General features: G+C 33.4%; 1 protein-coding gene across 3 annotated transcripts in view; it reads right to left on the bottom strand.

Annotated features, from left to right (window-relative positions):
* Positions 1–4,492: 4,492 nt before the first annotated feature.
* The window catches only part of LOC134724804 (furin-like protease 1), a 65,307-nt gene continuing 55,968 nt past the window's right edge, over positions 4,493–13,831 (bottom strand). For 2 of the 3 annotated variants that reach the window (XM_063588064.1, XM_063588065.1), the window contains 4 exons: positions 13,216–13,490; positions 11,568–11,657; positions 8,200–8,503; positions 4,495–6,004 (listed from right to left, as the gene is read on the bottom strand). In XM_063588064.1, coding sequence (XP_063444134.1) covers positions 5,980–6,004; positions 8,200–8,503; positions 11,568–11,657; positions 13,216–13,490 — 694 coding nt within the window. In that variant the 3' untranslated portion in view covers positions 4,495–5,979. Of the gene's footprint in view, positions 6,005–8,199; positions 8,504–11,567; positions 11,658–13,215; positions 13,491–13,831 lie in introns of all 3 variants that reach the window. The other variant, XM_063588066.1, reaches the window with a different exon arrangement.

The following is a 13,831-nucleotide window of genomic DNA, read 5'->3' on the forward strand; positions in this document are numbered from 1 at the left end:
CCCGAGATGCAGAATTTAAAGAAATTCATATTCCGAAATCGAAAAATAAGTTCCCGGATCCCGGGCTTAAAAACACCCGATCCCACCGCCTCGAGAAAGGTCCTGCTTCCCTCTAATCTCTACCTTACTTTCATTTTTGCAAAATTACTATGTTCCCTTTTAACAATAAATTTGTATGCCCCAATTATGGCCAAGAATAATTATGGTTTCTAGTCTGTGCACCTGTGCGTTCGTTTGTTCGGTCGTCCGTCCGTCTTGTGCGTCTGTCCTTTTCATACGCAGGGGCCCGATGACTGCCTAAGAGGGGCCCGCTTCGGTCATGATTCAGTGATTCCCTTAATAGCAACCAATTTTTTTCAAGAAAAGGGGGAGGGGCCGGGCCCCATAAATCCGCCTCTATCTCGAAGTTTTTGTTCGAGGTAGTTTTAGATGAAGTTGAGCATGTTTTACTTATTTTAATATATATGCAAGTGGTATGACCCCTTTATAAATAGTAAACATTTCAAAGAAAACAGTAAACAGAATCAGGAACTTTCTATACTAACATAGAAATTCCCTGACAAAATACAGAGTCTCTATATATTAAAATAGAATAATTGTAGATTACATGTAGATAAACGCGAAAAATATTTGTCCTCTCTAAGACTAAGGAGGTATAATAGTTTTGATTCTTGCGATCTAAACACCATGATATGGAGAACGTTCTTCGATTGGTTGTTCTTGCTTGTGTCACATGTTTTACTTATTCTAATTTAAATAGTAAACATTTAAAAAGCAGTAGACAGAAAACAGAGAGTCTCTATATATTAAAGTAGCTGAAAAATGGCTGAAATTGCAAATTTAAAACATAATATATACGTGAAAACTGACAGCCTTGTAAAAGAAAATGAATATAATATAAAAACAACAAAAGGCAACTAATGAATTACTTCGTTCAAACACACCATTGTTAATGTGTCAACCGCTACTTCTTTCACGAAAAATCCAACACATTTGAAATAAACATTATTTAATATACTAGAATACAACTGATGATTTTTTTTCAAATATTTCTATATTTATTTTAGGGCAGCAGATATTGGAAACCTTCTTGGATAGCCTTAGGTGTCAGGAATTTGTTTTTCATTTTATTTGTCATTTTATTTATTACATATATACACACAAATAATTCTGTTGTTTTTGTTTTATATTTAGTTTGTATGTTAATTGCTGGATTTTTAGAGATCCAATAGTGTATCATTGATTCTAGTTAATAGTTATCAAAGAATTATAATCTAATACGCCAGACGCGCGTTTCGTCTACATAAGGACCATCAGCGACGCTCTCATAAAACAGTTATGAAGCAAAGCAAGTACAAAGTTGAGGCGCGTTTAGGACCCATAATTCCATATATACATACAAACAGTGTTGTTGTTTTTATTTGATATTTAGTGTTTTATGTTAATTGCTAGATATTGAGAGGGTCCATGGTGTAACATGGATTGTCATTAAAACAGAATATATTTTTTTGTTAACTCGAATATAAAAATTCAATCTAGCTGATCGTTTAATGTAACTATTATGAGCTATTATTGTTTATCTATCAATTAAGCAGTCCAGTATATCAAAGCCTTAGCTGTTTAACGTGTATAATGAAGATCCATAAAGTTTTGTACAGCTTTCTTTACTTTTTCAAACTAAAAAACAGAAACAATTATCGCTAAGTCGTGGTTGCATCAACTTGAAACTTTAAACACAACATTATTGGTCAGATTTCGATAATTAAAGGACACATCTGATGGATTTTATGGCAAGCAAATACTACTTTTATCTTACAAATATGGTTACGTTTTTACAAAATATCTCGCAATTGTGATGCTTTATTTTGCAACAGAAATTTCATTCAATTTGCTTTATTTACAGTAGAATCTCTTTAGAACTAAACAAAAACACTTGATATCATTTGCCTTTACAAACTTTTAGATTCTGAGAAGGTAACTACATTTTTTAAAGAAACGGCAGTATCAATTCTTTGTAAACATGGTTAATTGACAATTAATTTACTTCAATGTAAATTCCGGTGATTGAAATATATGAGTATCTTGTGTAAATGCATTCTAATAAATGACTTTGGAAAGATGTAAGCTGAAACAGAGAGGAAGATTTTGCATAAGTTGTCGTTCTTTTCCCATGATTTAATAATTGACTGGTTGTTATTTGTGGTAGAAACGAAACAAAGTCTAAACAAACTATATTCATTTCGCGGGCATATACAGCTTGTGAACTGTTGTAGGATATTTTTTTGTATAAGATATTATGTATGAAGAATTACATAAAAGTTATCAAAAGCCCTCCCCCTTTTTCCAAAGTCCGATATTTGGTTCCTTTCTGTTAAAATCAATTATATTCGTGTTTCTGGCCTACGACCATAATTATTCTTCTACTTTGCTACAATGCTTCTTTTGGTAAAAGTCAAATCAAATTAAAAATTTGCACCGTTTCAAACATGAAATAAATGTAACTGCTTATATATAGTCTATAGACCAGAGTCTGATAGTCTTAAAACTATGCTTCTATGACAATCCATCAGTGCTATCTTTTAAGAGCCTTATTAACATGCCAATAGTAGGATTTGAATCATGTATAAATTACTTATACCGACTGAGGCTTATTTTAGGGGATGTTGGAGGGGTCCAGATCCCGAAATCCCGGGCTTGAAATCATGAAATCCCGAGATGCAGAATTTAAAGAAATTCATATTCCGAAATCGAAAAATAAGTTCCCGGATCCCGGGCTTAAAAACACCCGATCCCACCGCCTCGAGAAAGGTCCTGCTTCCCTCTAATCTCTACCTTACTTTCATTTTTGCAAAATTACTATGTTCCCTTTTAACAATAAATTTGTATGCCCCAATTATGGCCAAGAATAATTATGGTTTCTAGTCTGTGCACCTGTGCGTTCGTTTGTTCGGTCGTCCGTCCGTCTTGTGCGTCTGTCCTTTTCATACGCAGGGGCCGATGACTGCCTAAGAGGGGCCCGCTTCGATCATGATTCAGTGATTCCCTTAATAGCAACCAATTTTTTTCAAGAAAAGGGGGAGGGGCCGGGCCCCATAAATCCGCCTCTATCTCGAAGTTTTTGTTCGAGGTAGTTTTAGATGAAGTTGAGCATGTTTTACTTATTTTAATATATATGCAAGTGGTATGACCCCTTTATAAATAGTAAACATTTCAAAGAAAACAGTAAACAGAATCAGGAACTTTCTATACTAACATAGAAATTCCCTGACAAAATACAGAGTCTCTATATATTAAAATAGAATAATTGTAGATTACATGTAGATAAACGCGAAAAATATTTGTCCTCTCTAAGACTAAGGAGGTATAATAGTTTTGATTCTTGCGATCTAAACACCATGATATGGAGAACGTTCTTCGATTGGTTGTTCTTGCTTGTGTCACATGTTTTACTTATTCTAATTTAAATAGTAAACATTTAAAAAGCAGTAGACAGAAAACAGAGAGTCTCTATATATTAAAGTAGTATAATCTTAGTTTACATGTAGATAAACGCGAAAATTAATTATCCTCTCTAAGGAGGTATAATAGTTGTGGTTCTTGCGATCTAAACACCATGATATGGAGAACGCTCTGATTGACTTATCTCTTTTTTATTTTTGTTATTTATCTTACGATTAAAATTGAGAATGGAAATGGGGAATGTGTCAAAGAGACAACAACCCGACCAAATAAAAAAACCAACAGCAGAAGGTCATTAACAGGTCTTCAATGTAGCGAGAAATTCCCACACCCGGAGGCGTCCTTCAGCTGGCCCCTAAACAAATATATACTAGTTCGATTGATTGCATTTTTGCATGTTTCAAACCGGAAGTCATATATATGACTAAAAGACAGTGTGAGCGGAATCATATCCGGACCCCTTTTTGTCGTTTTTCTCCCAAAAGAACTAAATCTGAATAATCATAAGAAAGGATGACAAATGCGACTATGCATGTTACCTATAGGACACAAAGGCATGATGATTGATTTATTGTGAAAGGAAGAGAAGCGACACCCAAAATGAGGTCTTCTCGTTTAATAGTATAGATATATATATATATATATATTGACACCTTGTGTTTGTGGTATTTCATCTTGGCCACAAGTTTATCGTTTTCTGTTTAGTATTAAATTCATATTAAGATCCATTTTGTTACATCTTGTGATCAATTTTATGTGGCAATCGCCAATGGCAGTCAACAGGGTTTAAGAACATCAGTTGTTCGACCTGTTAGTCAAATGCGTTTTGTTTAAATATACTTTTTCAATTTTTTGGTCTTTTGGAAAATGTTGTTTGTGCTGTATTTAGACCCTTCTACAACGAAATTTGTTTTACATGCACACGTATAAAAAATGCGTTTTTTTATGCAACCATATGCAATCATAGGTTTGAACGTAGTTTTCAATTTAGACTCGTTTATATAATATATATATATATATATTTGTATATTTTTTAAGCCCATCATATTGTCACATTACGTTCTGGTAAACGCCTTTATGACACAGATCAAAATAAAACGCATCAATGATATTCACTTTGAAAATTAAGAAAAAGTACAAATTTGAGCTTTCTAAAAAGCGGTTGACTGCTTCGCTGTAAATATGTGCGCATCGGATTATTAATTTAGTATTGAAAATGTGGCATTTTTAGATATTTATTGATATAAAAATGGTATATAAATATGTTGCAAATGAGCAAAGACCGTACCAAACAGTCAGCTTTGAAAAAACAAAAAAACTAGCGGCCGAGGTGATGTATCGAAAAATGAACTAATAAAATACAAATAAGTAACAAAACAACAAACGACAACCACTAAATTACGCGCTCCTGACTTGGGACAAGTACATACATAATGTGGCAGGGTTAAACATTTAAATGGGAGCCGATCACTCGCCTGAACAAGGGACTGTGGTGTAACACTATGCCATAAGAACAAATTAGTTGTATAAGGTTTACCTCATGAGTTGGATACACATAGAAAAACATAGAGACGGAGTGGCTCAGTATTTGTACGTCTCAACGAAAAAAAACACTCTAAGTATACAGATCGGAATGTTATCGCAGTGACTAACAGCCGTTAGTTTAAATTAAAGTTCCCATCAGCTGGCCCGCCCCTCTAACATTCTATAATTTCCTTATTTTTTATTTATTTCATAATATAAATATTCACACAATTCAGTATTCCGTGTCTATAAATAGTCTTGATGGGGGAAGAAATATTTATTTAGCCTGTTTGTTGCCTTGCTATCGTAAAAAAAACGATATTGTAATATAAGCGTGTATTTTTTATTTCAACTTTTACGTTTACATCAGTACGACGTTGAAAGCGAAACACGTTCATATTTTACAATGTTTTAAGAGTGACATTCGTTACTTCAAACACAAATCGCTTTTATCTTTTAAATTTTTTTGACAGCTAAAGACCGGTTTCTAAAAGAAAAACTTTCATAAAATCGAATGCACTAGGTATAAGCTTCGGGAAGATCAGGAAATTCCTAATTCTGGAAAAAAAAGACGGTAATTAATGGTTGAATTGAAGCTGTAAAACTACTTAAAAATCTTAATGAGCTAGAAGACTTTCATTTTAGTCATTTCCGGTGTATCTCTGATGGCTAGGTTTAAAGCGATAACAGACGAAATATGCTTAGTGCTGATATAAAAAAAAACGGCGGTCTTTCTCAAACGTAAATAAAGGTGAAAAAATATTTCGTGCACACATATTACAGTTTGAAACAAAATACAATATTTGCTTCAGAAATATCTACTTATATATAACTTTTTTGCCTCCGAAACATTGATTCGACAGTTTTTAGAAAGTTCATTTTTCCATATTTTGTACAGTGGCAGATATAACGTCTTGGTCTTTGACGTCGCAGTCCCACAGAGTCCCTACATTAGGTAATCTTCACTCCGAAAACACTTCCATATTAAGACAGTCATTACTTTTCTGAAAGTTGGTATATCCTGCAGTAGTATAAAACAACAACCTTATATATATATATAAATGTTCACACAATTTAGTATTCCGTGTCTATTATAAACAGTCTTGATCGGGGAATATGTATATACATTTGAATTTTACAACTATTTTGTTTTTTTATTGGATAAACTGCAAGATTACCTGTATGAGTGAGTAAACTCTTTTAACACACAAATAACTCATTGTTTATCACTTTTGAAAAGGTGCCGAAATATCTGTCAATTCGATTTTATTTCATCTTATTCGTATATATTTATCCTTTATCAGTATCATTGCACAGATCTTTAGACTGTAGTATTTTTTTTCTGTTTGTGCTGAACGTCAATAGGTATTAAATTTGCTGGTTGGTTGGTTTCTATATAATCTTATATATATACATTGTGTGTGTAGGTAATTCTCTGATCTGCATTCACAAACGAAATATCAAAGTGAACATAGGATTTTATACAGTCAAACCTGGCTTAAAAGTTATCTTTGTTTAAGGAAAACCTAGTCAAGTCACATTAGTCTTGTCCCATTCTAGTAATACCTTTGCATTTTGAAACTCAATTCAAAGGTCATCTCTTTTTCAAGGTCAGTTTTCTCTTGTACAAAGGGTGACCTTTATATACAGGTTTCACTGTATATATTGTGGACCAGTTGATTTTTTTTTAGCATTACTTCTGGTCTTGGATCAGTTGCCAGTACGTAGCGAATTTACAGTTTTTCTTGGATATTGTGAAACAGAAACTTTATTTGTAATTATTCTTGTAAGATAATGGATACAAGCAAGGACCAGTACCATCCCAAATGATTCTAACCACTAAACGATAGACATTTCTACTGAATATGAACATTAATGCCATATTTTTCTACTATGAAACAAAAAAACAAAAAGGTTCTTCAAATAAACTATTGAAACACATTTCATTTCACTCTGCCTATAAACTCTGAACCTTTTCTAAATCTGAACTTATTATTTGTTTATGACGTCTTTACACTAAATCCATTCGATGCATACTGATTGATATTTTAGTCTGGGAATCATAAATCATTTATTAGTTTTAATTGGCTTTGAACTAGCTTTCAGTAACTGTGAATTATATTAGATCGGTGCTTTGTGTCTTTATTCTTTATGTTATTTGATTTTTGTACTTTGTGGCGATCTGATGATTCAGGCCGATTTCAATGTTCCAGACCGCAATTTTTACGGTTTGTTCTAATGTTGTTCTGATACACAACTGTCTAGGATCGGGGAAAGGTTGAGCGTTTACAAACATGTTTAACCCCGCCACTTCTGTACGTGTCTGTCCCAAGTCAGGATCCTGTAATTCAGTGCATGTCGTTGGTCGCTGTCTATCAAATTTGTTTTTTGTTTACTGTTTTGTACCTAAAGTTTTCTTGTTTGAATTGTTTTACATTTTATCATGTCTGGTTCTTTTACGGCTTACTTTACGATACTGATTTTGCTCATTGTTAAAGGTCATACCCTGACCTATAGCTGCTTACATTTACGTCATATGATCTCTGGTGGATAGTTGTCTTATTGGCAATCGTATCACACCGTCTATTATCCCTTTTTATATTATAATGTATTTAAGTCATTTCAAATCAAAAAGTTTCACTGTATCAAAGAGGGGAATACATTTTAATTTTGAAATTGGTTAAACTTTTCTAAACTGTTTTGAAAGAAATTTGTAATCAAAGCTTAAACATATCTTTGTCTGAAAAAAGAAATGACGACCTGTCACTGCATGCACATCTTCCCAGGGCACGTTAAAAACAGAAATCTCAGAATGATTAAGCAATCCTTATATTTCTCAAAATTCTTTCAAAAGTTACATCTCAAATAACTCAATATAGTTTTAATATTACCCCGGTTTTTGGTGGGGTTCCCGTTTCTCAGTCTTTTTTTATGTAGTGTTCTATTGTTTGTTTTTTCATCGTTTTTCATATTTGGCCATTTTCAACTTCATCAGCAGATCCCCAAAATACTACTGTAGACATAAATATTTTTTGTGGTGTTAAATTCGTACCTGGAACAATAAGTTGGCCCTTCACACCATTATTGTTGATTTGTATAAACTATTCACATGGGAGATACTTTCTTCGTGCAAAAAATAGAAGTGAAAAAAACTCTAAAAGTTCCATGTTTACAGCATACATAATTGGTTGTATACATTGTAAATGATAGACATACCTCAATCTATCTTTAAAACTGAATTGTTTCTTTTTCTTGACATAGCACAGAAGTAGAATTCCACTTATGACTAAACCTATACCTAATACGACAACAATTATTATCATAATGGTAGAGTTAGGTCTTTTATCAGATTTATCTGTAACATCTGGGAGTTTATCTGTAACATCTGGGAGTTTATCTGTAACATCTGGGAGTCTATCTGTAACATCTGGGAGTTTGTCTGTAACATCTGGGAGTGTATCTGTAACATCTGGAAGTTTATCTGTAACATCTGGGAGTGGTGTGGTAAAAAGGGATTTATCTGCAAAGCAATGGTTATATTATTAAACAATGAAAAATGAGGATATAGTGTATCAATTCATGACAACAACAGTCGTGTACGAGTGTCTGACTATTAACGTCTTAAATATTTAAACAACAATCAGAAGCTCAGAAGCTCAGAAACATTGCATAAATAAGTAGTAAAAGCATGGTCAGTTGTACGGACAAGTATGTGTCCATATTGCACAATTCCCCGCTAGCGCTATCAATTTTCTATGTTCAGTAAACTGTGAAACCAATTTTAAGGTCAAACCCCAATTTGGCATATAAATTTACATCATAATTAATTTGTGTTCTAAGTTTCAAATCCATAAAAGCGCTTCGTATGCATGCAATTCATAAAGTTTTGTTTTACTTTTTTCAAGTTGATGTGACCACAACGTTATGGTAAACTACCTTAACCCAAACAAAATTTTCTATGATCATGTAAAATTGGATTTAAAAACTAGAGGCTCTCAAGAGCCTGTATGGCTGACCTGATTCTACTTGGGTTTTTGAAATCATATTAAAAAATATAAAATTTGGCTAAAAGTAACAGTGGTTCTCTAGAAAAAGACGTTTGTGTGCATTTCCCATAGGGTTCAATGTTACACTAAGTCCCCCCACTTGCGGCCATTTTGGATGATGGATCGGCTACAAAATAACAACACTTGGTCAGCACCTCATAAGGAACATTCATGCCATGTCTGGTTTCATTCAATTCAGTGGTTGACTAAAAGAAGACATGTGTATGTATTTCCCATAGAGTCCTATGTAAAACTAAGTCCCCCAATGGCTACCATCTTGGATGGTGGATCAGCTACAAAGAACAACACTTGGTCAGCAACTCATAAGGAACATTCATGCCATGTTTGGTTTCATTCCATTCAGTGGTTCTCTAAAAGAAGTCATGTGTATGCATTTTCCATAGGGTCCTATGTTAAACTAAGTCCCCCTGCTGACGGTCATCTTGAATGTTGGATCAGCTATTAAGTAACAACACTTGGTCAGCACCTCATAAGGAACATTCATGCCATGTTTGGTTTCATTCAATTCAGTGGTTGACTAAAAGAAGACATGTGTATGTATTTCCCATAGAGTCCTATGTAAAACTAAGTCCCCCAATGGCTACCATCTTGGATGGTGGATCAGCTACAAAGAACAACACTTGGTCAGCAACTCATAAGGAACATTCATGCCATGTTTGGTTTCATTCCATTCAGTGGTTCTCTAAAAGAAGTCATGTGTATGCATTTTCCATAGGGTCCTATGTTAAACTAAGTCCCCCTGCTGACGGTCATCTTGAATGTTGGATCAGCTATTAAGTAACAACACTTGGTCAGCACCTCATAAGGAACATTCATGCCATGTTTGGTATCATTCCATTCAGTGGTTCTCTAAAAGAAGTTCAAAATGTAAAAATTTAACGACGACGGCGACGACGGACGACGGACATCAAGTGGTGAGAAAAGCTTTGGGCCAGGTGAGCTAAAAAGGAAGATTCCAGTACTCAAATTGTTAGTTTGACCCTGCCATAGGTCAATGTTTTTCTACAAGTCAAAATGAGTATTCCTATTTCAAATATTAAAGTCAAATGTTGATCCATTTGAGGTTTCTTTTACACTTTAATATTAACAAAGCTGCCTATCAAAAATCCCAATACACAGTTTTCTAGTTTGTCTGACATTGACAGAAACGAAAAATATTACGTTATCTGTTTACCTCAACACAAAAACATCAGAAGTCACAAAACGAAATCATTGTTTTGCACATGCATCATTAGGTCAATTTGAGCAAATTTTATGTCAGTTGTAGCACAAATGTATGACGCCACAGACAAAGTACTGACCCCACGTCAAAAGAAGATGATATTAACCGAAATGTTATCAGACATGTTAAGTTTGGTGTTGTTTAACCTTAATTGGTAATTGTTGTTGATTGATATCAAATAAATTGCCAATCTGAAGAGTACTATCATGGTTCTTTGGATTATTCCTGTTAATCTATTTATCGGTAAATTTTGACCACTCATATTTACATTAGCTACCATGTCCGCATACAATTGAATTTATATGAGAAGAAATCCATGAAATAATACTTAATTTGGTTTTTTAATTCAATATCCAGTCAATGTCTCTAAAACGTTCAAGTTATGTGACATTTTCATATACGAAATGGTATATGATCTGCCATTCCATAGATATCTGATTATATAAATCTGGGACAAAACATAGTCCATATATTATATTTGGTCCCAGTAAAAATTGCAGATGCACAACTTTTCTGTTGAAGATGATACGGTATCACTTTAAAATTGGATCTATTAAATTTTCAAGACCTTCTTGTAACGGCATAATATAACAATACTTCGAAAAATTAATACCCTATTCTTTTCTGGAAAATTAAATAATAATTTCTTTCATTACAAAGTTAATTGTGACGAAAATGACACCCAATACTATGTCATTATTGTGATTCTCTACCAAAGCATTATTCATTAAGTCATCATAGAAAATTTGGCTCAGTTCAACATCCTAGCCGTTTCTACCATTGGTTGACAAAGTTTCATCTCTCGTAAATCATATAAGTCTTATAAGCTGAGTGCAACTCATGCAAGTGCTTTGACAATTTGATTTAAGATACCTTTTTTGTCAAGTTCCCATGATTTTTCTATTTTGTTATTTTTACTACGCCATAAACTTCTCATTTGTTGACCAATTTTCACAAAATAATCATCCATTAAAACAATTTTCCATCTTGACAATTATATAGGTTCTACACCCTTGAAATGTTTTACGTGAGACAGGTATAGGAAATTAATCATCGTCTAATAAGACGACGGACCAATTATTTATGTGTAATTATGATAGGTAATTAGTCTGAAAATATCACTTACATCACAGGCCATCAGGCCCTGATTGCCGTGCTTTTGATATTTCGAGGTGATTTACAGGGTGTTCAGTGGGACATAGTTTGAGTACTTTATCTATGGCTTTATACATCTATGGTAGTAGTAAGTCTAAAAACTCAAAATTAGTTGATATAACAGTGGTTTATTCAATTACCTTGTACAGCAGGCTTTAAACATTTTAAGTCAGATGATGAACAGTTAAACCCATGTATAGTTAGACTGATTAACTCCACTGTACCACCATCTAAAAAAAATAAAATTAGTCAGGTTAAACAATACTCTGTTTAGCTTTAAAACATTGATATAATTCCATTTTCATTGAAGGGGGTTTTGTAATTGTAAGTCTCTTTTTAACTTCTCCGCCCATTTTAATCGAATAGCCCTTATAAAAAACTTTTTTCTGTAATAAAGGCAAAACTCAAAACTGTCTTATAATTTTACTGATATGAATAACCAAACATAAGCACATAAGTCATCTCCACTCTGTGACCCTACACACTTATCAAACTTTCAAATCTCTGAGCATTTTAAGGGAAAATCATTTGTGCACACAATTTAATTATCTCCATTTCAGTTATAAGACAATTTTTAGAAAAGACATTGAGAGGTTCATTTAGATGGAGAAAAAATCAAATGTCTAAAAAAAAACTCGCTTTTTTAATAATCTCCAGAGTAGACTAAGGACGATTTAGAGTTTGACATAATGTACAGACACATTTTGTTGGGGTCTACCAACATCACCGTGTATTCATATGTTGAAAGAGGCTATAATTATATTTTTTTCGTTGGAACTTTGAGGTTTTCCCTGTGTTTAATATAGTTATATTATTTATATTTTTAAACTGGTTAGAGCAGTTGTAAAACGGGTTCTTGTCATTTTGATTTAGATATATGAGTAATATATGCACGTGCAATCCTTTGGCGGTTTTAAGGTAGGGGTTCAAGTATACTTTATAAAGAAATTGTTGAGCAGTCAGTTCATCGAAGGTGCTCACAGTAACTACAGCATACATTTCTCCATTTCTTGCCATTACGAATACATGGATCATATAGAATTTAAGTTCATTTACATATAATGATGTGTTGGACAATTGGTTGCATGAATATGTCAATTTGAATATTGTTATCAAATTATATCGGATTATTATGTTATTAAACATTGTTTGAAAGAAAAGAGAATACGTGCCTGGGAGCAACCAAATCTACATGAGAGTTTTGTTTATATATACCAACGAATTTAATAAAGAAATGCTTTAAATTCGGACGAGCATGTCGAGGGGTTAAATAATATCAAAGAAAATTCCTTAAGAAACAACTGCAAGAGGACATACAAACGAAAACACCGAAAAAGTTCGTGTTGAACAGTCACATCACATGTTGCCAGATTGAACTTTAACCCCCTTAATATAATAACCCAAACAAGGTCAACTTTTCCTGAAGTAGATGCAATCTTAATTTTTATTAATATTTCACTTATCTTGTAAATAGAAAGCTAAGACCGAATATATAATTTAATCATGTATGTACAAAAACAATTTGCTATTGGCATTGGCAGAAGGTACGCCCGGGAACAAAAAGTCCACTAGCAGTAATAGCTACCAAAGGTAGTTCTTGTTAGTATATCATTCCCATTGCTGAAGTAGAATTACTCTATATAACAACTTAATAGGCTACACAGATATATTGATGATAAACCAAAAGAATGACTTATTTCCACATAAATTTTAACTGAATTACAACAGGAACAGCAATTGCTATATAAACTAAGCAAGGACAAAGAGACAGAGCATTTAAATACGTACCTAAGTTTATTTCAAAGAGAGCTGTAGGTTCTAAAGTCCAGTATCCATTAGGTGTTTCTCCCCACATCTGAACAGTTAATACAGTAAAGTTCATATATTTTGTTGAATCCAATATCCTGCCTGGTAGTATTGTAGATCTGGTTCCGTGAGGCGATATTAGAACCCACTGTATCTGCCCAGCATGTCGGTGGTTTACCTTGAGTGATACTTCAACATGTTCTGTGTAACTGATGTTGCATGAGTGTACATGTACAAAATTATAGGGACTTTCCACTCTGAAAAATATAACTAGTAAGGTTATCTTCCCTTCAGCTGATTGTTCACTTAAATGGTCAAATATCAACATTGCATTGCATGTTGCAAGGATACATGTCTTTCTTTATACAATATGCCCTCCTATTTCAGTGGAATTCCAAATGTCCCGCCCTTCTTCTCGGCAAACACATATAACAGGACCTACTTATTGTACTAATTATTAATTTGTTCTCGTCTTCAACACACATGAAATATTTGTCTCTGGACTGTAAAATATAAGCACACAACAATCAATCAATCATTGTTGTAGCTTTTATTCAACAGGCAGAGTTTTGTGTCCATGTGGTACAATAGTTCAAAC

This window comes from Mytilus trossulus, chromosome 7, assembly GCF_036588685.1.
Source record: "Mytilus trossulus isolate FHL-02 chromosome 7, PNRI_Mtr1.1.1.hap1, whole genome shotgun sequence".
NCBI lineage: Eukaryota > Metazoa > Mollusca > Bivalvia > Mytilida > Mytilidae > Mytilus > Mytilus trossulus.